This window comes from Balaenoptera ricei, chromosome 2 (assembly GCF_028023285.1).
Source record: "Balaenoptera ricei isolate mBalRic1 chromosome 2, mBalRic1.hap2, whole genome shotgun sequence".
In the NCBI taxonomy this organism is placed as follows: domain Eukaryota; kingdom Metazoa; phylum Chordata; class Mammalia; order Artiodactyla; family Balaenopteridae; genus Balaenoptera; species Balaenoptera ricei.
In genome coordinates, this window is record NC_082640.1 from 97,134,826 (window position 1) to 97,161,306 (window position 26,481).

A 26,481-nucleotide genomic window follows, 5' to 3' on the forward strand; every position below is an offset into this window, starting at 1 on the left:
TAAGTTTAGTGTTCGCCCACAAAAGTAGCCTTTGTAGCCACTGTCACAAGGGATCAAAGTGATCCTTCTGGAAACTGTTCTCTAATGTGTTCTCAGAATACTTTATACCTAACTTTCTTGTAGTAATCTGTTCACATGTTTTCTTCCCTCCCAGATGGAGGCTCTTGAGGGCAAGAACCATCATCTTTTTATTCTAGCACCTTTCGTTGCCTCTGCACATATAGTAGGAGTTTATTAAATGTTATGAATGAGTTAAGCATTCTGAAAAGATCTTCATTCATTTATTTGGTTATTTATTAAGTAAATCTACAAATACTGCATTTTTGGTAGTCTGCTCGTCATTAGGATTAGAAAGGGGAAGAAAGTAAGATATTACCCCTGCCCTCAAAGAACATACAGTGTGGATCTGTCTACAGTGTTCTAGTGGCTCCTTTTTGTTGATCATCTTTTTATTTATATTTGTTTACATTTTATTCAAAGAAGAGAAAGAAAATTTTTCTTGATAAAAAAGTTGTTGTAAACAAGTCAACTAGTAAATAGTCGCTACTAAGAGAAAGCAGAATTATCAAGTTGTTTTGAGGTGTTGGTAGTCTTTGTAGGAGTAAGGAGATCTACCAGGATGAGTAAGCAGCATCTAGCCATGAATCCCATAGGCTACAGGGGAAACGAGCATATTACGGCCTTAGTGAGATCCATCAAATGAGGAGCAGTGGCAGCAAGTATAGATAATCCCTGCTGTTGTAGTTTCAGTGAAAAAGAATCTCCAGATGACATATGACTTTATTTTAAAAAGTAGAAATGAAACAAGATAAAGAACAAGGTGGGGCAAACAAGTGATGTTAGTGAAAATGTGACCAATACTGAGTTGACTGTTTCCTTGTACGTAGGCAGATTTCCTTTCAAGATCAGATATGAGCAAGGCTTGCAGCAAATTTGAGGTCTTTTGGTGGGCTTGTATACTTGTTGCTGGCATTGTTTTGACAGAAGGACATCAACAATTCAAAAACATTTTTTAAAAGCAAAAACTAGTCCCCAAATCTACATTTAAAAAATCTGTACAACATTTTAGCCAATAAAATAAAGTTCTTAACTCTGTTATTTTAGCTCTATTTTTTTTTTTTTTAAGGAATTTATGTAATTTTTTAAAAAAATTTATTTATTTATTTATTTATTTATTTATGGCTGTGTGTTGGGTCTTCGTTTCTGTGCGAGGGCTTTCTCTAGTTGCGGCAAGCGGGGGCCACTCTTCATCGCGGTGCGCGGGCCTCTCACTATCGCCGCCTCTCGTTGCGGAGCACAGGCTCCAGACGCGCAGGCTCAGTAGTTGTGGCTCACGGACCCAGTTGCTCCGTGGCATGTGGGATCTTCCCAGACCAGGGCTCGAACCCGTGTCCCCTGCATTGGCAGGCGGATTCTCAACCACTGAACCACCAGGGAAGCCCCTTAGCTCTATTTTTATGTCCCTTTTTGATCAGTCTGTATTATATCATGAGAGTAATGATTTTTGTTTTTGTTTTCTCAATTCTAATTGTAAAAGCTTTTGACTTTCAGATTTATATTAAGGTAATACCGTACTAAATAATTTCCTACCATCTTCCTGTTTTTAACCTTGAACTTACCTTGATGGAAAGGAAGATAAGTTACAGTAATAATTTATAGAATTAAGTGTCCAGCTATTGACAACTATGGAAATTATCTGGCTTGTATGAACTGAACCATCTATTTTTCTGCCACACCACTTTATTAATTTTCAAATCTTAGAGCTTTTATTTCTTAGAATGGAAAGTTTCTTTTTAACCTGCTCCAAGCCAGTAGTGGCCCTTTTCACAGCAGAAGTCAGTTTTTTGCTGTTTTTTTAACCCCCTCAGCCCAAGGTGAGTAAGTATATTCTCTTGATTACTTCTTAGTAGGAGTCTAGTGGTACTCCATGCTCTCCTCTAGACAGTAACTGCTAGTAAATGGCCCATCAGCGAACCCTCTGATTATTAAATGTCTAGAGTGGTTAATTGTCCTTGGTGGGGCAATTACAAAGATTGAGAAAATGTTGGAGTATGAGTTATATAACCCTCAATACATTTCCTTAGCGGGTATAATTCAGGAAAAAATGTGTTCAGCTACCCCAAATATAACAAGATGAGAAGGAAGTGAGTATAGTAAAGTAGATCTTCTTTTATTTTGCTATATGTAATTCCTCAGAATACACATTTTTAAGAAGACTGAGTGTAAATAACTGACCCATTCAGAGTTGGACCCCACATTAATTCAGGTTGTGTTAATGAAGTCAAATAGGTGTAGTTTTTCAAACTTCCATATTGTCTATGCACTTTAACCATACTCTGGCTTAGTATGTTTTAGAACTGCAGTGCAAGGAAAGCCCATTCTTAATTATTCCTGCTATAAACCATGCCAAATGTAACGTTGTTCCACAGGTTTCCATTATTTTCATTTTTTACATCAGTATGCTACCTGTTAACTGCATAGAAAATGGAGACTTGTGGTGGATTTTATTTACTAAAACACATGGTGCTTCAAGCATGACTAGTGGACTCTAGATTAACATAACAGTAAAAATAATGCAGTAAGAGTAAAAACAATGTATGAAGAATATTCATAGATAGTCCCTTTCTTTTGTTTGTAAAGAAACACTCAGACTTTGTTTTTTGTCTCCCATATCATAATTATAGTTTCTTGTAGAATATCTGATTTTGCTTTCTTGTCCTGTGGTTATGTTACAGCTGTACTTTGGAAGTAGGTTTTATTAAACCATTTATTTATTTATTTATGCTTTAATTTGGTCTGTTTTTAGATATGCTTTTACATCATCATTTTGCAGAGTATACCCCACAAGATTACTTAATAGGCTGAGTTAAATAAAATAGAAAGTTTTCTTTTATTGCAGGAAAGTCATTTTTTGTAGTTAGTATATGTAACAGCAGTATCTTTGATTACTGTAATACTGATTTCTCATTGCATACTCTTTTATCTTACACTGTTGCTAAAATAGCAACCCTGTTTTGTTTTTCTTGGAATCACATAAGATCAGTAGATATTTAAGTCATTTAAGAGTCCTCGGAACATGTACAAAACCAGAGAAGTCTGATTTTAATTAATTAAAACTAAATTTTTTTCTCCTCAATTATTTATCTTTAGAAAAGAAAATATCTCAATTGGTGTTTTTATGGGATTAAGAAGAAAGTTAGAAAACAACTTTCTAGTTCTATACCTAGAGGTTTTTTGGGACAATCTAACCGTGAAACAAGTATCTATAAGCCACTTTCTCTATAAACCTGAGTGTCCAAACTGTAAGAAGGTTCAAGTATCTTAGCTGATAGACCTTGTCAGCTAGAAAAGCCTTGAGATCATTGTGAGGTCAGGAATTTGGTGGTTTGAGTCATGGTTCCTAAACAGAGAGGAAATTTAAGAGAAGAAAAGAGAAACTTGTCCTGGGAGATTAACAGATTTTGCAAGAGATTATTACATATTTTCCTTTGAAGTTTTGAAGATTTCTTGCTTGAGTGAACCTTAGTATTGCTAATAAACCTATGGTGGGATACTTACGTTAAGAAAAACAGGTAAATTTAGGATAATGAAGAACCTTTAACCTTAAAAGCTCTTGAAAATTCTCCACAGTCCTCTTCAAAATCACTGTAAAGAGCTCCCATTTACCAAGGTATGCTTCTTTAATTAAACTTGCTTTATTTTCAGGTCCCAGCATTTGAGATACTAAGAGGACTCTGGAAATTGCTCTGCATTTGTCTTTAAAGCTTTAAAAATATATATATATAGATAGTCTCCAGTTTCATTTTATGATGTTTGTTAGAAAATGTGATTTCTGTATTTTTAAAAAAATTTTTTTCTTCCAGTTTCGTTGAGATATCATCGACATATATAGCACTGTATAAGTTTAAGGTGTACAGCATAATGATTTGACTTACACATATAAAATGGTTATCACAAGAAGTTCAGTGAATGTCCATCATCTCATAGATACAAAATTAAAGACATAGAAAAAAAGATTTTCCTTGTGATGAGATCTCTTAGGATTTACTCTCTTAACAACTTTAATATGTAACACTCAGCAGTGTTAATTATATTTATCATGTTGTACATTACATCCCTAGTACTTATTTATCTTATAACTCGAAGTTTGTACCTTTTGACTCCCTTCCTCCAATTTCCCCTCTCCACTCCACCCCCCGCCTCTGGTAACTACAAAATGATCTCTTTTTTTTCTCTGAGTTTGTTTCTTTGCTTTTGAAGTATAATTGACCCACAACCCTATGTTAGTTCCTGTTACACAATATAGTGATTCGATATTTCTGTACTTTTCAAATGATCATCACGATAAGTCTAGTTACAATATATCACCATAAAAAGATATTACACAGTTACTGACTATATTCCTCACATTGTACATTTCATACCCGTGACTCATTTATTTTGCAATTGGAAGTTTGTACCTCTTAATCTTCCTTTCCTATTTCTTTCTTCTCTCCAGCCCCCTCCACTCAAGACAGCCACCCGTTCCTTCTCTGTATAACTGTTTCTGTTTTGTTACGTTCATTTCTTTTGGTTTTTAGATTCCACATATAAGTGAAATTATACAGTATTTATCTTTCTCTGACTTATTTACTTAGCATATAATACCCTCTGGGTTCATCCATGTTGTTGCAAATGGCAAGATTTCATTCTTTTTTATGGCTGAGTAGTGCAGGCTTAGGTGGCTTCCATATCTTGGCTGTTGTAAATAGTGCTGCAGTGAACATAGGGGTGCATGTATCTTTTTTAAGTAGTGTTTTTATTTTCTTTGGATAAGTACCCAGGAGGGGAATTGCTGGATCTTATGGTAGTTCTATTTTTAATTTCTTGAGGAATTGCCATACTGTTTTCTATAGTGGAAACACCAGTTTACATTCCCACTAATGATGCACAGGGGTGTGTTTGGTTTTTTACCTGTTGTAGGTTAAAAATTTTTTGGATCTACTTTAACCATATAATAATTTCTCTGGGAATTAGTCTTTTTTATACTTTTAGAACACAGTTAAAGACTGCCTGGCTTGGGTTACAGATCATGGTTTTGGTTCAGTGTGATATTTATTAACTTGAACCATTTAATTAGTATTGAGTGGGTGAGTGATTACCTATCAGTTGGTTTTAAAAAAACACAGTAATGGGGCAGGGCGGGGATGGATGAATAAACAAAAGAAGAAAAATAGTCTAGGATGTTGTAGAAATCATTCAGATCAAAATCATTCAGATCAAAATTTAAACAGGAAAAAAAAATCTTACCCATGCATTGGGATTAAAAATTCATCCCATTGCCTGGAAAGGGCTTATGCAATTTTTTGATAAGCCCTTTTTAAAATTAATTAATTTATTATTTTGGGCTGCATTGGGTCTTTGTTGCTGCACGCAGGCTTCCTCTAGTTGCGGTGAGCGGGGAATACTCTTCGTTGCAGTGCGCAGGCTTCTCACTGAGGTGGCTTCTCTTGTTGCAGAGCACAGGCTCTAGGAGTGCGGGCTTCAGTAGTTGTGGCACGTGGGCTCAGTAGTTGTGGCTCGCAGTCTCTAGAGCGCAGGCTCAGTAGTTGTGGTGCACGGGCTTAGTTGCTCCACGGACTGTGGGATCTTCCTGGACCAGGGCTCGAACCCATGTCCCCTGCATTAGCAGGTGGATTCTTAACCACTGTGCCACCAGGGAAGCCCAAGCCCTTTTCTTTGCCTTCCTCCCTTTTCCTTTTTTTGTCCTTTTATAGAACTAAATATGTCTGGCTCTTTGATTTTATTGCCAGACTAAAATTAGCCCATAGTGATCTGGCAACTATAATATTCAAGGGGAGGGAAACATTATGGTAAGTAGTCACACACCTCACATCTAAATCTGTGTGAACTGGGTTATCATACATCCTTGTATGCCTGGGGATAGTCTCAATGTTTACATCTGTTATTTGTGTGTAATTATTAATAACTCTCCCTCTTACTCTCTGAAGTTTCTGGTTTGGATGATGGATTTTTATGGCCACGTATTTTGATAAATGATATTCATTTATTTCAAATACCAGTCTGTATAGAGTCAGTAGTGATATTAACTATAAACAGAACCATTGTCTGGTTTTCCTCCTCCTGGAAGCTTCTCTAAGGTTCTTCTTTGTGCTCTTATCATCACTGTTTTCTACTTTTATTGATTCAAATCTACAGTATCTCGTCCATGCCTGTTTCCGTAATACACTTGGTGCCACTCTTGCATGTGGAGTTCAAATTGTCATATTGAATAAATGACTTTGGCACTGTGGTTGAAAAGCAGAATTAGCGGAGCTCTTTGTGGCCTGGTAAAAATTAAATTTCTGGGCAGTTGCTACTATTTTCAGGGATAAAAGAGTGAAATGGAGGATAAAAGGGAAGGAAGAGAGATTAGGGGATTGGGCATAAAAGAGCAATTGTTTTTCTAAAAATAATTTTGTTTGAATTTGTAAGTTTGTTATTAGGCATGGTGACTTGGTGTCATTTTGTGCTAGCTTATCTTATCTTGCTATAAAATTCACTTTAGAAGTAAGGATTTAACATTAAAAAATTTTTATTTTAGTAAAATATTAAATCCTAAGCAAATTTATTTTGATTTCAATTTTGTATATTATAACCTGTATATATTCATTCCTTTATATGAATTGCATTATATTCAGAATATAAAATGATGAGAATAATGCTTATATGATGTGCTGTTTTAAAATCATTGATGTTTTTAGCCAAGTTGTCATTTCATTGGCTATGAGAAATTTCAGACCTGTGTAGTGAAATGGAACCTGTTTAAACCGACTAGTAATTCTATAATTTTTCTTTTACAGGTCACGTAATGTTTGCAGAAATAAAAATGGAGAATGGAAAGTCAAAAGGCTGTGGAACGGTCAGATTTGACTCCCCAGAATCAGCTGAAAAAGCCTGCAGAATAATGAATGGCATAAAAATCAGTGGCAGAGAAATTGATGTTCGCTTGGATCGTAATGCATAATTTGAAACCACGGTTGGAACATTCTTACATCTGTTTTGCTGAATCTCCTAGTAAAAGTCATTTTTTTAAGTAATACTGTATGCTTACAAAAGTTGTAAAGATGAACTTTTAAAACTCCCACCAGCTTTTAACAGTATAGTGTTAATATACTGTGATTTTTGTTAATCTCAAGTTTGGATTTTTAAAGACAGCAAGTCTGGTCATTCAGTTTAAATGAATGGTTATACTATTTTTAATGAAATAAGCCATTTTCTTGTTATTTTCAGTTCTGCATAGTGGGATTTGTTTGTCCAAGAGTCCCCAGCTTTTATCAACTTATTGTAAGGTAAAACATAGATGGTTTTTTCAAAACTTCTGTTTAATATATGTAATTGTCCTTGAAAAGAAAGGGCTCAGACAAATTAGGATATGATTTTGGTTGGTTTTAAATTTTTGTTGGTGATAAAGAATTACTGTAAGTAAGTTTTAGATTCTAAAGTTCAGAATATTTTTTATTTGACTTAAATGGAGAATTGGAGTTTTCCTTCTCTGCCCTTCCCCATCATTCACATTTTCCACATAACATTAACCACCACAGCCCCTTATTTTATTATTTCCAATAATTCCAAGTTCATACAGAACTGATAACGTTGCAAGCCCCAAGTATAATAATAGGCAGACTGCTCCCAACTTTCTGTCTAGTTTCCAGCCATTAAGGTGAACTGCTAAGAAAAGAAAAATAACTGAAATGTTGAGAAAGATGGTTATGTAAGTTAGTCCTCTACTGTTCACTTCTACAGGAGCAGATGCATTTATAAATGTAGTTTTAATAAACCATGGAACTCCTAGGCACAACATATCGAACACGTTGGATCCCACGATGTTAGACATAGCCATATCTCCCTTGCCTGTAAAAAAAAAAAAAAAAAAACAAAGCATGTTGTTAAAATATGCACACCAATACTGTATTTTATTAATAAGCTTCATAAGAAAAAACACTGGATACTTTCTCTGTTTGTTTTGGAAAATTGTTGTATTAGAGCAAAAGTCTTAATGAATTTGTATTTTTAAATTTGGGGGGGTTAGTATTTAAAGTCTTAACATTTATTTATCTAATAATAATTATCTTTATTTATTAAACCATTTTTCAATAAGGTATGTAGATTACTTGTTGCTTTTCATTCTAACATGGTTAGTTATGATTTAATGCACATTTCAGATGAATATTACTTGGGCAATTAGATTTAGTGAAATTAATCTGCTATTAAATAGTAAATCCTTCCTCTGAGTCACTCCTTTTTTTTTCTTCGAAGTATGTTACTGAGGAAATAAATATTTTAAAGGTACCTTTGCTCAGTGTATTTCAGCCAGGCTTTTAAGAATGGGCACTGCAGCTTGAGGGACCTACTTCTTACCTTTTCTTGCAACCAACACACTTGCAATCGTGTCTGGTATGCTTGTTCCTGCTGCTAATAAAGTAAGGCCCATTACTGTATCTGGAATTTCTAATGTTTCCCCTGTAATAAACATAGATATTACAAGTTACAAATCTTATAGATTCGCTAACTGTTCTCTGCAGATATTTCAGATATTTCTTTCCTGAAACAGAAAATAGGCATATTTAGATTTCAGAACCAATATGTATTTACTTAGATTTTAGCTACCAAAATATTGAATAATATTGGTGAATTGGTAACCCAGGTAGCACAGATTTTTAATGACAGATATTGATATTTAATACACAAAATTCTACCAAGGAGTAATTTCCCTACCTGGTATGCTTACAGATGTTTTGGCTGTCCACTGTTGTCAAGGCTGTTGCTTAAAATATGCTAATGAGATTGGTCATTTTCTCTTTTCCCTTTTAAAAACATTTGCTAAAGAGGTAAGATTTAAGCAAATCATTTGTAGCTGTTCTTAAGCTGTAAATGTGTTAACACGGTATGCGTTTTTAAATTCCTACTTTAGTGACAGACCTTCGTTTAGTGTTTTCTTTGGGAAATCATAAATCTGAGGAAAACAAAATAGGATTCGGCTTGAGTCTTTCTAACTTTATGGTCCCAGTTTAATACTTCTGTTAAATCTGATGTCAGTTCAACATTTTTCATAAATGTATTCATTTTGGGAAACAGAACTAGAGGGAAGTTTTTAAAAAGAAGTAATTGTAACTGCTCTTAATATTGTAATTGAAAACTTACTTTAGAATTTTTTTTTCTTAAAATGTTAATTAAAAGAACTTCAAGTAGCATATTTATTGCATGCTTATATATTGATACTGGAATTGTAATTGGTTGTTAATTTTGTTACTGGTTTGCCAGAGTTCATATGTACATAAATAACACTAATATTTATCATCTTGGGGACTGTTCTATGATCTAGTACTTCATTTTGTTCTTTTCTTGCTTTCCTAATGTCAAATGTGATCTGTCTGAGAAAATTTAGCGTTTTAATATGCAAGCTATTGGACTTTTTCATTGTGCTCTTAAAAAAAAGTAAAAAGAAATAGAATAGCATACTATTCTAAGTCATATATTAATTTGAGAAGAGTCAGAGGTCAGCAAACTTTTTTCGAAAGAGTGAGATAGTAATTATTTTAGGCTTTGCAGGCTATATGATCTCTGTTGCAGTTATTCAGCTCTGCCAGTGTAATGTGAAAGCATCCATAGATAATATATAAATGGATGGGCATGACTGTGTTCAGTAAAACTTAACTCTCAAAAGCAGGAGACTCAGCGATTTGGGCACACAGGTGGTGGTTTGCTCATCCATGATGTAAGTCCATTCAGCTTAACCTTTCTGGGAGAAATTCCTGATTTTTTTGTTCATTGTTTATATTCAGTTTTTCCTTCTGGACTAGGAGTTCTGTGGGACTAGAGCTGCTTATGACCAAGCAGTAATAGTGAAATCTTAATCATGAAGGTAGTAGAAACCTAAAATGAAACTTTATTTTATACCCTTTTTATTCGTTTCATACTACGTTTATATTCCTTCCCATATTAAAAAGCAAAATAAAATGTAATCCAGTTAAACAGTGAGTACCCGTCGTTTTCTCGAAACACTGGCACCTTGCTATATTTTTTATTATGGAATGGAATTCAATATAAAGACTATATTGTGCACCCATGCAATGTGATTTAATTATTAGCATAATAGAAAGACATTCTGTGAATTTGATTTCATTTATAACATGTACATTCCTTTGACTTGTACCCCTGGGCTGTATAACAGTGAAAATGTAGTTGACATGTGATATACAACTCACAAAACCTGAATGAGCTTGTTGGTGTATTAATATTTAATCTTTCTGTAAATAGCACTTATCTTTAGTCTTTGCTGAAAAAAAATTTGCTCTTTAACTAGACTACACTTAGTGAATATATGCTTTGTTCTTATATAAAACTGATTATTTTATTTTTAAATTTTGCTCTTATACTTAAGATACATACCAGTTATTGTGACCATCCAAACCAGGATATATGTAAATGCAGATATCCACAGTGCTGACATGAAAAAGGTTATCACAAAGTAATTTTTCCAAAACTTTCTTCTACAATCTGGTGTGGTTAGAAAAAGTAGTATAATAATGGGAAGGGATAGTACCCAAAAAATTCTTTTCAAGTCTGCTTCAGGCATGTTGAAAACACTTGGTGGATCTGTTAGGGAAAAATTAAACGATTTTGAGTTTTCTCAAGTGGCCTATTAAGTTAGAAATGTTCATTTAGAAAGCTGTATTGAAATAAATTAGCTGTATCAGTTTTTAAGAGGCATTCTAATACCTCATTACTGATATTGCTGGCAAAGAGAAACTAATTGAGACTTCAGGGCTGATGGTGTAAAATGTGATACTCAGCGTTTCTTGATTTGGGGCCTTAAATCCATCAAGATGTCTTGGGTCATTCACTAAGTATGTTAGAGACATAATGTTTATGAAGTGTCAGTTCGACCTCTCTTGGTTTTCTACAGTGTGGATGGTCTTTAGTAACTTTTGCTTATGGGATTAACCGGGTGTCTTAACCTTAGGTATCCCCGTTGTTTCCATTTCCCAATATTGATGATACCTCCAGCCTGCCCTATGTATCACATAATGTATACTTAGGGAGTATAAGATAATTATAGCATAATCTTTTTATTAAGTGGAATATTTCTAATTCTCATTGTAAGTGACTTTAGGGGACTTGCTTCATTATTTTCTTTAATTAATTTACCAAACACAGAATTCACCACAATTCTTAGAAAGAACCTTAAGAAAATAGGCACTAGTATAGAATCTACAATGTAAATTATAAGACTTGAGTATATTTTTTAAATTCAATTTGTTTTATTAACTTAGTGGAAGACAATAATATATTGGATAAAAAGGGGAATTCACTTTAAAATTGTTTGAAATTTGTATGGCATTTATAAAATACTATACCCATATATTAGGTCACATTACAACTAATGCTAGTAAAATAACTCATAAAAAATTTTTTGCCAAGCCTCAGCCAATGGGCCAGAAAGTAACAGATATAATTTTAGTGTAATAAAAAATGTTTGGACTGGTTCTTTTGAGTTTCTTGTTACAAAATTTAACTTAGACATGTGTACCTCTTGCGCCTGAAAGACTAGAAACTATAATTTTTGTAAGAAGGGGCAAAGTCATATTTTAACCTTTTAAGGTAATAAATTAGAATAAGTTCCCTGTCTAAAGTACTAAATAAAATTTAGAATCTGTTTCTTACAACCACTTTATAAAAAAGTAACCACCAAATTTGTATTTCTGGCCGTAGCTGAATTCGACTTCCTACTAAATATATTTACTTAAGTGTTTTGCTACTGCTTCAGATGACATGTTTAAAATTCAACTGTTTCCTTCCTACTTTCTTTTTTCCCACACCAGCTTTTATTCCTTAATTCCTAGTTTTTGTAAGTGGTGTTCTTATCTTCTTAGTCATTATCAAAAGCCTCAGAATTATCTCTGCTCCCAAGTAGCCCTTCAGTTGCCTGGTCTTGGTGATGCTTCCTTTGCAATGTCTCACATCTGTTCTCTTGTATTCCCCCTGCCTTCACTTTGTCTAGACATCTGCTAAACACATCAGTTGGTTTAGTAGCCTCTTAAAGACTTCCATGTCCTTTATTCCATATTTCAGTTCTGATAATTTCTCTACTCACAAACCTGCAAACACTCTTAATCTAGCATTTAAGACTCTTTCTATCCTCTTCCTTTCTATCCACCTTTCTTCTGCTTCCATTCTGCACATTCAGTGCTCCAGTTATGTTAGTACTTGAGCAGGCCTTTTGCTCATGTTACTTCCTTGTCAGTCCATGGAATACTCTTTACTCTTATCTCTGCATCATTTACTTATGACTAATAACTAACAGCTATTGAAGTCTAGACTTCAATAGCTGTTACTTATTACTCATAAATCAGGTTGTTAGTTAAAATCTTACTATTCTACAAGGCTTAGTTTTAATGCTCCCTTCTCCGTGATCATCTTTCCTATCTAACCATCCTTATCAAATTTTATACCGTCTGTCCCATTTAGGAACCACAGTTATGCTTTATTTGTTTCTCTTTACAGTACTTAAATGTTCACATTTTAGCTATTTGGGTTTTTTTTTCCCCCCCTGTAGTATTGGAAGCTTCTTTAGGGATAGGTCTGCCTCTTGATCATCCCTGAATCCCCATAGTGTTTTTTACGTAGTAAGTATATAGTACTTAATGAATTAAGTGAAATGAAATTAAGTTTTGCTAGTGAATAGACTTAACAGTGGCCAGGATGTGGTTATTACCTTCAGAAACCTGACTAAGACCATGTAAACTTATAGAAAGCTGGGAGTAGCCAGAATCTTCATGAAATATTCCACTGTCAGTTCTTGATTGCCTGCGGATGAATGGTTGATCCTCCTCTTCCCATCCCATCAGTGGCTGCTGTTCACTTCTCTCTTCCATTGCTTTGGCAAGGCAGGTGCAGCAAGGACCGCACTTCTTTATAATATATTGGTTAATTTTAATGTCAAAACACAGCACCAAAACATATAATCCGTATATCAAAAGCAGTGAAGTTCCTTCATACCTATAAATTAGAGAAATTTGTGTGTTTTTCAATTAAAAATGTGAAAGTTATTTTAGAGTTAGTAGCTTTTGGGCAATATCTGCTTAATTTTCAAATGCAGCAATAGAATGGAAATGTTCTAGATATATTTTGGTTTTGTAGATGTGTCCACCTTTGGTTACAGCATTATTAAAAATTTATTGATGAAAGCTTGACACTGTCCTTTCTGTATTTCAAAAACAAGGATTATAAATTCATTGTCTTAATTTGTAGAATCCTTCCGAATGGCAGGCATAAAAAGTTCTTTAAACATAATAGTAATTGTAGACTTCAAAATAAAAGTGAAACTAATGAATAGTGATGAGCATTCTCCACCTCAGTTCATTGGAAGAATATAATAATTATAAGAAAATATAGTATCTTCATTTCAATTGTTCTGGTATAGGAATTTTGTGTAAAATATTCAGAATATGTTAGACTTTGGAGCTCTTCAGTTTGCTATACAGAGATTTTTTGACGATTTTAATGTAAATGAGTTTGGCTTGCATTCACAAGAAAGCAAGGATGTTCTCAAAAATAAAGTTATACCTAAGGCACTGAGAATCGTTTTCCTGTACTCTGGTTTGCTGTTTAAAGGATTTTCATTAGCGAATACCATCACATTTGAACCTTGCATCTACCTTTTATTTTATAGCCAGTGAATCTCTGCTACTGCTTGAAAGCACAGAGTTCCTGATTTCCCTAATGGGGGGAGCGTTAGCTTGGATGCTCTCACAGTGACTGTCCCCTTACAGACAACTGCTGAGTCCCAGAAGCATCCCCATTGTAACCAACAGTCTCTCCTTGGGAGACAGGCTAGATTTCAGGATGATGCATTTAAAACATTTGCTCCCTGCGAGGTTTAAAGTTTTTTGATAGCAGGTATTGGTGCAGCACTGCCAAATTGTAGTATTCCAGAGGGGTGCCATTTACAGTGTTTTCTATTTTTCTGGTGATCTCTGGCATTGGGCAATGTACAATCCGTATGGCTGTGTTTTACATTTCCTTATCCGTTAAGATTCCTAGTGTAGTGATAAACACCTACTTGTTAGCTGAAACGGTTACTATCTGTTCACTAAGTCACCCCCTTTTTCATTTTCTTGGAACAGCAAGGCATGGGGAGATTATAAAGAAAGCAAATAGTTTTCAATATTGAAACCTAAACGTTTTTGATTTTTAGAGGAAGAAGGCTATAGTTCGTCTTACTAAATGAACATCAGGGAGAAAGTCGGAGGAATTTAAAGGAACTTCTTTTACTTCCTTTGTCATCTTCTCCAATCTTGTGACCATGGTCACTTTTAACGGAGGAAAGGTAAACCACCCAATAGATGAAAAAGCCACCTGTTGGGGCTTTAACGGACAAAAAAGTTGGGAGATCTTCTCAACAGGCAGTGGGGAGAAAGAAGGGTGGTAACATCCAGTGGTTAGACAAAAGAAGACTGACTTGACTAAAGAATTGCAAAGAAAGGAGAAGAACCCAACTAGCAATCGTGGTGAGGAGGTTAGCTCAGAGACCTACAGGGAAAATGTACGGAAGTGGCGGATAATTGAGAAGTGATTGAAATAACATTTTTGAAAAAAAAGAAATGTTACTAATCCATCAGAATTTTATAAAAATCCTCTCTGTAATTGTTTTACATTAAGAATAATGATTATTTCAAGCTTACCAGTAAACTTGGTTGTCAAATATTATGGCAAGAACTGCTGCTACACTAATCACGTATGCTGCACAGTCTCTGAATAGGGGCCAACATGATAGCGTTGAAACCTATAAAAATAATTTAATGTTCTCCATTACACTGTAACTTCTTCAAGTACTTGCTTAGTGCAATAATAAAATTGTTTGTATATTTGTAGCTAAATATTGTTATCTTTTGCATATTGCATAGAGAAAGGAATTTTAAGAAAAATTGTGTTTCTAAACGTAGTCTGATTTTCATAAATTTGACCAAGAGGTATTTGTGGGTTAACTTAAAATTGAATACATGTTGTTTTTCGACCGATTAATAAATATAACTGAACACATTACTAGTGCCTTGTTTGTTCCAGACTCTGAACGGTTCTTATAATTTGTCAAGGCAATACATTTTGTTGAATAAAGTTTTTTTACATACCACGTTAGATAGTAAGCCACAGGCTGCACAGATGCCAAGGAGATTATAAATTGCAGATCCAAGAATGGTGCTAATGCCAATATCGCCCTTTGTGATAAATACACCTATAAGCAAGACAGTAGCTAAGTTAGTATTGACTTGGAGAAGATCAAATCACATGGAGTAAGAAAAAATACAAGGAGCAATAATTACCTAGGAAAGCAGTAACTAATTCAGGAGCTGAACTGCCGGCTGCCATAAAAGTTGCACCTGCAACATTCTGGGACAATCCAAAGTCTGAAGACAAATGAAACTATGTTATGCCTGGTAAAGTGACAAATGAAAGAGTATGTCTTTATAACTAAATAGATATATATCAAAGCTACGTCTTCACAGAAAATCACTAATATTAACTTCAGCTGGAAAATAGCCGATAGAGGCAGCATGCTAGGCATTATTTACCCTAGGTCAGAAAGTTAGTGTCAAAGTTAGAACTAAAGCTCAGGTTTCCAAGGCTTTGATAGCAGTCCTTTGTTGATGTTTATTGTTTGCTATAGCTACTGATATTTGACACTCAGTCTTTCCAGACTCTCAAACTCTGGTGTGCTTTGTTGAGCCCCTTTCACCTGTGGTCAGTATTTCCTTATTCTTGCCTTTGGGGACCATTACCTGTCGCTCACTCTCAGGTCCACATCAGGTTCTACTTCTCTGCTGAAGCATCTACCTTTGACATTACTGATTCCTTTTGTTGTTGGCGGTGTGACAACAAAACAAAAATAGCTACAATATTTCTGCCCACATGATTTTCCAGAACCTCTCCATTCCCTATCAAAAAACCAAAACAAAACAAAAAACAAGGTGGAGTTTATGTTTACGTCATCTGAGCCTAGATGAGCCTTTGTGACTGCTTTGACTAACAGTATGGCGGAGCCGTAATATTTCTGAAGCTAGGACATAAAAGGTGACAAAACTTTCTCATGGTTTTCTCTCTCTAGGAACATTTGCTTCAGAGCCCTAAGTGATTGCATAAAAACCCTGGCTACCATCCTGGAAAGACCTTGTGAAGAGCCCACATAGAAATAGAGGTCCCTGAGGAACCCCGGCTGGTTCAGCCCCCCAGTTTTGAATCTTCCCATCCCAGGCGCCAGACATGTGAAGGAGGGAGTTTTCAGATAATTCTAGTCCTCTCTTCTTACTATAGCTGCATGAGAGACCGCAAGCAAGAACCACTCAGCTGAGGCCAGTAAACCCCCAAAGCTGTGAGAGGTATGAAATGATTGTTCTTTTAAGCTACTAGTTTTGGGGTGATTTGTTAAGCAGCCATAGATAACTGGAACACCTGACTATTGTTCATTTATTTGTTATTTATCTGTTGACTACCTAGTATGCCAGATGCTTTTTTTATGTGCTAGGAATGTGGCAGTAACAAAACAGACAAATGTTTCTCATCTTCTGGAATTTAATTATAGTGAGAACAGACAGACAAGAAAACTATGTATTATGTTAGAAGGAGCAAGAGCAGGGTGGGGGGATATAAAATGTCATGGAGGAAAGATTGTAATTTTAGATTGGGTAACCAGAAAGGACTTCACTGAGATGGTAACTTAACAAAGACTTCAAAGTGAGGGAGCTAACCTCACATAGACCCAGGAGTATTCTAGGTAGATGGAGTGAGTGCAAAGGTTTTGAGGTAGAAGCTAGCCTGTGTGTTCAAGAAACAGAAAAAGACTGGAGTGTCTGGAATAAAGTGTGTGAAGGAGAGCTGTAGATGATGAGGTCAAAGGTAATAGGTGGCTAGATCATGTAAGGCCTTGTGGATCCTAGCAAGGACTTGGGCTTTTATTGTGAAGAATATGGGAAGTGCTTGGAAAGACATCCACAATATTGCTTGCTGGTGATACCAGCCGCAGTCATCTTTTTTATCCCCATGAGATTGTCTGGTCTCAGAGGCCCAACCAGCTTGTTGGGCCACCTGTTAAGCCTCCATTGTGAAAAATCCTCTCAGGATAGTCGGAATTATCTAATCCAGGCCCTCTCTCCTATTCCTTACTATTTTCCTTTGGTCATCTTGCTTGATGAACATCTACTTGTGGTGACTAATGAAGGGAGAGAAGTAATAATTTATGTAAGTGACATTTCATAGCATTTCTTTTACTGGTTAGAGTAATTTTACATATAAATATGTAGCATATATATAGTATATAGAATTTATACTCTTACTACAACTCTGATATGTAGTAGGACCGATTGGCCATTGAAACTTAAAATAGAACAAGATGAAGCATATTGTTCTGTTATTAACTTTTTCATTTTATGTATGAAGTAAATAATATCTTATATTCATGGTATACAGTTCACTATCATATACATAATTTAATCATCTCAGCTATCCTCAGATGTGAGTGATGGTATTTCCATTTTACAGATAAAGAAACGGGTCCAGAAGATTAAGTAACTAAAAGTTACATGGAGAGTAAGGATCTTAAATGTGAGGAGTTAGGGCATAAACCACAGGTCTATTGGTTCTAAACCCAGTGCTATTTCTGTTTCATCACAGAAACTCAATATAATAAAGAATGGCACTTAGGCCAATTATGGGGGGCAATTGAGTCATTTTCTTTCCTGCCTCATGGTACTGGTACATAACTACCACTGTTCCATTCCTTGCTAGGGGGAAAATAGCTAATGGGAGTCAGGAATAATTTGGACGTTTTCCAGCATATTCCAGAGAATGTATGAATTTAGTGATATTACCATGAATTCTCTTCTCAAACCAGGGCTAGATAATATGTGGAGGAAATTGAAAAAGAACAAAGTGCTTTATCTTGAAGTAACTGTCTAAACTTGGGGCAGCTGAAGAGTGAATGGCCAATCTTCATTTAATGCTGGCTGAAGAATGCTTCATTAGAAAAATTCAGTCTTGAGAGAGAAAGGGTGATCCATCCGGCTGCTGCAAGGTAAGAAAATAGGTGGCCCTTTTGAGCACTTTTACTCTCAAAAGGCAGTAACAATAAAGCTTGTTGCTATTCACTGGGCTCTATTTCAGTTATGAAAAGAAAGGTTCTGTACAGATGGATGTGTAAAACTTCAAAGATATTTTAACAAGTTATATCTTAAGGTTCTAAGCATATTTTGTAAAATGGTTTATACCTTTGAACTTTAGAATCGACTGGCTTTGTCTTCACTGACCCTTGGGTAGCATTTCTCTCTGCTATAGTTTATTATGAAAGATAAATTGTTCTGGTTTCCACCCCCCTCCCAAGAGCTATTACTTTTTTCCCTCTCTATTACTCTAAAGGAATAATCATATTTCCTTCAGGATATAGTAGAAATGTTCAAGGTGAGTTTTCTTTATAGGTTTAGATATTACATTGTTTATATAAAGTGCAACTTTATGATAATGAACTGATTACTCATCAGTAACTCATCAGACTTTTTCTTAAGCATGTTCTCTTCTCTGATACCATGTTGGAAAGTTTATAACGGTTTTTGAAAATCCTCTTCTGGAAATATAGTAGAAAGAGTTTTAAACTAAAATGGAGACCTGGCTTCTGGCCTTGCCAGTACCTTAATGTGAGACTTTAGATAAGTCATTCAGACAAGCCTTGTATTTTGCCATCTGTAAAATGGAGGGTTGGACTACACAATATTTAGGTATCTTCTAATTTTATCAATTTTTACAAAAAATATAAAATATGAATTCTATGCCTTAAGCCTCTGTACTGCTTCTTACTGTTAAATAAATTCCTTTTATAAATAAAAATCCCCTTTGCTGCTGAAAATTTAGAAAATGGAGGAGAAAACAGAATGGGGAGGATCATTTATAATTTTAACATTGTATTTTAACCACTGCTACCGTTCTTTTATGTATTTCCAGTTCTTTTCACAATGTGTGTTTAATAGAGTTACAAGAGTAGGCTATAAGCAATTTGGTGTCTTCTGGCACAATTTTGTAAAGTCCTCAGTGATAGCAAATTTTCATGCTTTGTGAATGGATTTGAATTTTGGAAGCAATTAAAAGTCATTCAGACCCAACTCTAGTGACTAGGGTGGGTAGCCATGCTGAGTAATTCTATTCAAGATGAAGTATGACAGCAAACCAATGTCTTTTATGATTTGCAAAATTGGTTCTGATATTAATTCCAAATATATTCTAGAAATGTTTTGAGTGAAGTCAGCATCGTTGAAATAAATGCCTAGCCTCTCAATGCACAACTGCATGTATATGCTCTGTGGTGCTTTTAACAGTAAATAAAGACATTTGAAGTACTTTATCATCTCATATTTTGTCTGAGCTATAACGGAATAAATTCTGAAACCCTGTATAATGTTTTGAAAGGCCTGATTCCACTGAAAAAGAAAGACTCCCCCATGGCCTAATCTAACAGCTTTAATATTAATTAATTTCCACTTGCCCTAAGTCTATCATATAAAGCATATGTAAGACATTTTATCTCCAGAGCTCACAATTACCTGAGTTTTGTCTCCATAACTTGCCCAAGGTCACATAGGTAGTAGTTGCAGAGATGGGATGGGCAGCTAGACCTTTTTGAGTTTAAAAAGCTGCTCTTTCTGTTACCCATGTAAGTGAAGAGATTAATACATAGCTTTATTATTATTATTATCATCATGATCATCATCATTGCCTGTTCCTGAATAGCATCTTGGTAATATCCAGACCACTTGGCACTTATTTAGATCCATACACCTAGGGTAGATTTAGATGCAATGCAAGGTGACCACAATATATTTATTTATATTTTAAATTTAGATTAGTTTAGATCAGAGGGAAAAGAAAAACAAAGAGGATGAAAATGCTCTTAAGAGGAGAATGAGTGCCTGTGTGGCAGGGAGGAAGCACTATTCTTAGATTCTTTGTTCTTTGGGAAGGCTTTGCCTCTGTAAATTTCATAAGGATTAAGAATCAAACAATCCCCTGAAACTGTCGGCTATCCAAATGCCATACTCACAGAATTATTCCACTCCCTTTCAATTTTATCAATTTAGAATTAATTCTACCTGGAATTAAAACCTGCCTTTCTTTCTTGTTGTCTATTTCTGAAACATAAAGTAGAACATGGGCAAATATTAGCTCAAAGCAGAGTGAATAAGAATAATTTTTTAATAAAAAAGTAAATATTTTGTTTAAGTATGTTTCTGAAAACCTTACTAAGATCATTTTCACTTAAGACATGTTATACTTCAAAGGATCAACATGGTGGAGGGATTAGAATTACTAACTGAATAGCATATTAGTGTAACATTTAAAAAGAAAAGTTTCATAACTAGCTCATTGTGGACTTTGGGCTATATCAAGTGACCAGTCATTAGGGGTTCTCATTTTTCTCTCTAGTTAGCTTAGGAAAAGTTAAAGAAAGGTGATTTAAACAGTGGTTAAATAACTCTAGGAGATCCCCATTACATGTTAAAACAATACATAAAAAGGATTTGTTTTGACTTTATACTGAACTTTTGTGTTTCTAAAAATGAACTGCTTATAAAGATGAGCGGTAATAGTCCTACTATTTGGGCTACAAGTTAATATAGTTTATATTATATATAAAAGTGTTCGAAGAATCATCTTTAGTCTCTTTTCCTTTAGAACTTAAATGGATAAAAGAGAAAATAGGATTAGAGGAAGGGGGTATAGCAACAACATTTTCTTGTATTGGTTCTACATAGTTAAGATGACAGCAAAATGTCTCAGGGTATGTGCTTGCTTTTCCAGTTTTGAGGTGGGGAGGAGAGGTTGTGTGACTTTTATGATCATGAGTTGAGCAAGAAAGGGAAAGATCCTTGTTGAAAGCCTCAAGTGGTGGTGGTTCTAATGGTAATTGACAGACCAGCATATATAGCTACAGACAGAGAAAGAGCACTCACTTGCCTGAGTTGGGCCTGGCCAGGGCATCAGCAAGAGGCTCTGCCCTCCACCACTTCCAACTTATCCCCTGCATGGAGACTCCAGTCCTGAGCCTTTTCTAGTCTTCACCTTGCTGAAGACCCTTGTGCTAACCAAATGAACCACTGTTAGTGATTTGAGGAGGGGTTCATGGGGTGATGGGGCTGGGTGGGCCAGGGGTGTGCCAATTCAACCATTGTATCCTAGGTTGGGACTCAGACATGTACTCCATAGAAAGTCATTGCATTATACATGATGGTTTGGTTCCACAGTACTGCACTATGACTTCATATACATCATGGACAAAATGCTTAGTTCTCAGAGTCTAATTATTGCAGGTAACCATTTATAACATTAATTTACAACCCCCAGTAGGTTGCTAAAATTCTTAACTGATTTTTTTAAGTGACTTGGTGGATTCTCACTATTTTGTAGCATACTTCCTCTGTAGTTACAGTGAGTATTTGATGTATTTTTGTGGTCAAAATTTTCAGTGCCCTTGGGAGGAAAAATACCTTTTAAAATTGTTCAAAAAGAACAGTTCTTCTGAAACAACCATATTACGGCAGCTAATCTCAAACAAGGACGTGTAAAATTATATCACACAGCAGTTGAAAACATTTCTTGGGTTTTGGCATTAGAGAAACCAGGGCTCTCCTGTGTTCTGGCTGTGTAGTCTTGAGAAATTATATATTCTCTCAGCCTCGGTTTTTTCATTAGTAAAACCAATCTAATAGTCCCTACTTTATAGGGTTTTTGTGAAAACTAAATATAATCATATATGTTTAATTTAGAACCATGCTTGGTCTTCTATAATTGTTTTATGATAAATAACTATAATAAATACATAAATAATTAATAGCATTCCAGTACATTGTAGAATGCTCTGTAAATTGTTTCGAGGATTATATTAATACTTATTAGTTGGGTGGGACTATTTATTATAGCTTGTCAAAGAACTATGGGGAAATGTAAAGCGTTTGCAGACTTTCTGAAGTTAGTTTCTGTGGGTGTAAAGAAATTCCAGAGAAATTGTTTTTTATTGCTGATGTCCTAATTTGGATAAGACCATGCTAAGACCTTGGAAAGAGAAACGACAGAATTAATTTAGAGGCATTTAAAAATGAATCCAGCTAGCACTATTTCTATTTCATTTCATTGCCAGTATTTTCAATGCTCAAGACCGGGGTCAATTCTTAGCAGCTGAAGATTTGGCAGTGATGTGGGCATCCATCAATCACACATCCATAATAGCTACTGTGTTATACTTCAGAGCGAAGAGCGATTCACTTGAGAAATGAATGTTTGCTGATGATGTTCCAAAGTAATTCCACAAATGGCATGGTGGAAGTCATTATTATAGATATTTTATGAAGTTGCTTAATGAAGATTATTTTGAAGTAGCAATCTAAATTTTAATGCAGTGGTTTCTTCTGCAGGGCCAGTAAAGTTATCTATTTATTTACCACTCCCAAGACAGGTTTTTATTTTAAAAATTCTTGATGGATTTATTCTTTGACTGAAAGAAGTCAAGTCATTGTTTGGAAATGTGAAAACAAAAAACAAACAAAAGAAAAGTGATTTGTTTGTTTGCTTTCCAGGAAGAGAAGGATTCTAAGTGGGGATATAGTACCTTGAATTTTAAATTTCTTAGTTTTATATAATTAATATGATTTAGTTTTTCTAATGAGAAGTGCGGTACTGGCACAAACATGAACAAATAGATCATTAGAATAGAGTATAGAGTTGAGAGTATAGAAAATGGATCAACTTTTGGGAAAAATAGCATTGTATCCTATAGCAAAACAAATTCTTAGTGAAGAAATGAAAATATTAAATATAAATAAATGTAAAAAAAAAAAGAAACTATAAGTAGAAGAAAAGATGACAATTTTTCTGACCTAGGGATAAAAAGGTATTTCTAGGTATAAAACCAAAAGGGGAATCATAAAGGAAAATATTTGTAAATTTACTTAAAAATATGTACACTTCAATGTGATAAACACATAAAATACAAAACCAAACAAACCATAAAAAGTATATCATATAAAAATTATATTAGAAAGAGTTAATACCCTTATATTAGAAAAAATCTTGGAAATCAGTAAGTAAAAGACAAATACTCCCATATTAGAACATGGGCAAAAAACACAAAAGCAAAACCACAAATTTTAATACACATATAAAATGTTCAACCTCACAAATAATAAGATAAATACAAATTTTATAAAATAACTTCCATTTGAAAGCAATTAACAAAGACATTTAAAATGATCCCAATAAGAATTATTTTTAAAAAAGATATTATTCATGGTTTTCTGGAATGGAAGCTACCACACATTGTGGAGGTTTTCGTTGGCACACCCTTTGTGAAATGCTTTTGGCAATGTATAGTATAAAGCTTAAGATATGCATAGCTCTGTATCTTTATCAGGAAATGATCAGAGGAGTTTGCAAAGATTTGATACAAGTATGGACATAACATCATTTAGAACAAAAAATTAAAACTCAAATGTCTAATAAGATTAATAATTTTAAAAATTGTGGTAAATTTCTACTGGGTGCTTATTATGTATAAAAACCAGTGTTGGGTGCTCAAATCGTTTACAGAATCAGGAACTATTGTGCTGCCATGAAGAATCATGTTTTTTGAAGGGTATTTAATAATATAGGGATATGTGCATGATTAAATATTATCTTAGGAAAAGGAAACGACCTCAAATTGTATATGTAGCAAGATCTAAAAGACTGAAAGGAAATACACCAAATGATAACTGTGGGGATCTCTGGGTGATAGAAATGTAGAGGAATTTGTTTTTTCTTCTATTCTGCTTGCATTTCATCAGTCTAAGTATTATGTTAAAGTAATTTAATTTCTATTAAGGAAAACTATCAATGTCAATGTCAAATGTAGTATCAATGTAAAACTATAAGTTAAATAATAATTATAATAAACTTACGCTGACGTGTTCTATAATTATTTTTCATTAGAGAAATAGGTGTTGAGTGCCTCTGCTATTGCCAGATCCTGTTTTAAGTCCTAAGGATACTGCTGTACTGCACTGAACAAGAGAGAAAATGACTTGTATTTCAGCAGGGGTTGGGGATGGGACCATGGGAAAAGGGAGAAAGGGAGAGTTTACATTCACGCTTTTTCCCTGTGAAGAAATGCTAGCAGTGTGTGTGTGTGTGGCGGGGGGATGCTATTTTTGTGCAGTCCTGGGAGTATGCAGTGGGAAATCTAAGCCTTAACTTTGACCTTCTCTGAAGCGAGCATGCTCAACCAATTAAACTAACTAAGCAGGAGACAGAGACTGGAAACGCTGGCACTTTTGCTTATTTGGCATAAAACATCACTGATATCCTGATTTTAGGGGCCAGTGTGCTAATGTAAGGTCTGTGCTCAGAATTCTGGGCGATATACATGATTGAAGGGGTAGAACTGAGGGGCTTGGCAGATCTTATTTCCAGAAACCAGTAACTGAGCTTAATGTTTAATTACCTGATGCCAAAGGACACTTTACATAAGATGCAGGACTTATTTATTTATTTATTGGTTCATAAACATGAATTAGTTTCCTTACTGGTAGGAGGCTGGGAAAGGAAGAGGGAGGAGGGCGGTCCTTAAAGGTATTTTTTTATCATCTACCTTTTTAAAAAAGTTACAGAGATTTTAGAGTAAAAATGAAAAAAATTTTTGAAGTATTTGATGGCAAGTATTAGGAGTCCAGTGTATTAGGAGTATATACCAAGTGCATGTATATGAAACTTGGAACAGCTTACTAACAAACAGCTAGGCAGTACAATAGACAAACTGCAAGTTTCTGGAGATAGGCACTATAACAATAGTTGCTTTGTACTCATTTAAAGATGTTCTGCTGAACATTAACTACAAAGAAAAACCATACTCACGCCAGTCCCTCAAGATACAGGACACCACAACGCAGAAGTCAGCGTTCTGCAGCCAGTTGAGATGGACAGGATTGCTGCTGAGCTACTCCAAAGACAGCTGTATATGTGTGTGGCACTACTGTTCTGGAAAGTTGTAGAGAAGATTTCCAGCTACTTACATTCACTGATGATTTCCAAGGAGGGTAGGAAGTACTCATCACAGACAATAGACATGGCCATGAACATGTAAAGGATAATTAGGAAGTAGATTATGATGCCTCCATCTGCACGCTCCTGTTTTGTGAAAAACCCTTCAGGGAACTCCGATGATGGGGACATAACACATTGGGTGCTATTTCCTGGTAAGGAAAAGGAGGTGAAAATTTGAAGGATGTTGGAGTCACACATTCCAAGCCCACAAAGAGAAATTCCTTAAGAAAACAGGAAGTGTGGGATTAAATCACTTTTGAATATGATGTAATTGTAGATCCTTAAAAAAAAATTAGTCTTTGGGACCTGAAAGAGGTGCTTTAATGAAATAAGATAATGATAGCAGGTGAATTAAAAAGAGGAAATAACGAAATCAGTCTTCCTTGTCTGCTTCATTACTAAAAGGGAATTCTGAACCCCTTTTCCTCCTCAGTTAGAAACTGTATTTTGAAGATAAAGATTCCTAATATCTGTACAATTTCATTTTCCCATTTCAGAGCCCAAGTTGTCCGCAAAGCCCAAGGCCCACAGAGAATCATCCACTGTTGCAGAGAGAATTTCTAGGATGAAAGAAGATTTCTTTTTCCATGATGAAGTCTCCAACAATAACAACTGAAGACTCTCCTGCTTCATGACGTCTGTGAATTATTTCAGAGCTATCTTTGAGAACTTATTCGAAGGATCAAAAGTGTTTGATAGCCTACCAAATGCTAAAACTCAGAGCAAATACAGCAGGAAGCATAAGCAAAAGTGAGTCAAGTAAGAATTTCCCTCTCTTTGTCTGTTTATCCATATGTGGCAGCAGCAGCAGGGGTAGCTGACCTCAGCGTCCACCTACCTGTAGCCCTGGGGAGCCGCTGGGGCAGGGAGGCACCTGGGGGAGGCAAGTGTGCAGTAGCCCAGAGGATGCCGAGGAGCAGGGCCCTTCTTGCCCACCGTGGGCCCCCTTTGGTCTGCATTTCTGCAGCAGTCTTTCTGCAATGTGCAGCCTTGGGAAGGGAGAAGAGGAGGATTAAGCTGGATCATGTGAGGAGTCTCCTTCCTGCCCAGTGCCCTGCCCAGGGCACATCACAGCAAGGCCAGTGGACAAGGGAGGGTGATTGGAGCCAGCCGAGCTACTCTGATCAGGAGCCCTAAGCCCCAGAGAGGCTGGAGGAGGCAGGGAGGAAGCAGACAGTCCCGTGGCCCACAGTCCCCGAGGGCAGACCCAGGCGGCTTGCTCTTTACGGAGTGATTTTATTTATTGTCTTCATCCTGGCTCTGCTTTTGACTCTCTCTAGATTTGTAAGGACCTGAGTTTATAACTGCTTCCACCTCTCTCTCCAGCCC

The 26,481-nt window shown here is 35.4% G+C and overlaps 2 protein-coding genes across 3 annotated transcripts in view; one reads left to right on the forward strand and one right to left on the reverse strand.

Moving 5' to 3' along the window:
* The window catches only part of MYEF2 (myelin expression factor 2), a 33,764-nt gene extending 23,507 nt beyond the window's left edge, over nt 1-10,257 (forward strand). For both annotated transcript variants that reach the window (XM_059913356.1, XM_059913357.1), the window contains one exon: nt 6,843-10,257. In XM_059913356.1, coding sequence (XP_059769339.1) covers nt 6,843-7,006 — 164 coding nt within the window. In that variant the 3' untranslated portion in view covers nt 7,007-10,257. The remainder of the gene's footprint in view (nt 1-6,842) is intronic.
* On the reverse strand, nt 7,569-26,111 carry SLC24A5 (solute carrier family 24 member 5). Its single transcript, XM_059913359.1, has 9 exons — nt 25,991-26,111; nt 25,122-25,301; nt 15,366-15,449; nt 15,174-15,277; nt 14,727-14,827; nt 12,758-13,041; nt 10,432-10,638; nt 8,401-8,502; nt 7,569-7,893 (listed from the first exon to the last, which is right to left on the reverse strand). The coding sequence occupies exons 1-9, from the start codon at nt 26,109-26,111 to the stop codon at nt 7,571-7,573; spliced, it is 1,506 nt and encodes a 501-aa protein (XP_059769342.1). The 3' UTR covers nt 7,569-7,570.
* Nucleotides 26,112-26,481: the final 370 nt, after the last annotated feature.

Bases quoted from the DNA above. Each gene is read 5' to 3' on its own strand.
- SLC24A5 (XM_059913359.1), bottom strand. From the start codon at position 26,111: ATGCAGACCAAAGGGGGCCCACGGTGGGCAAGAAGGGCCCTGCTCCTC. The intron at 25,302-25,990 runs GTAGGTGGACGC...TTTCCTTACCAG, and splicing joins GCGGCTCCCCAGGGCTACAG to GAAATAGCACCCAATGTGTT. The intron at 14,828-15,173 runs GTATGTAAAAAA...TTATTTTTATAG, and splicing joins GTGGCTTACTATCTAACGTG to GTTTCAACGCTATCATGTTG.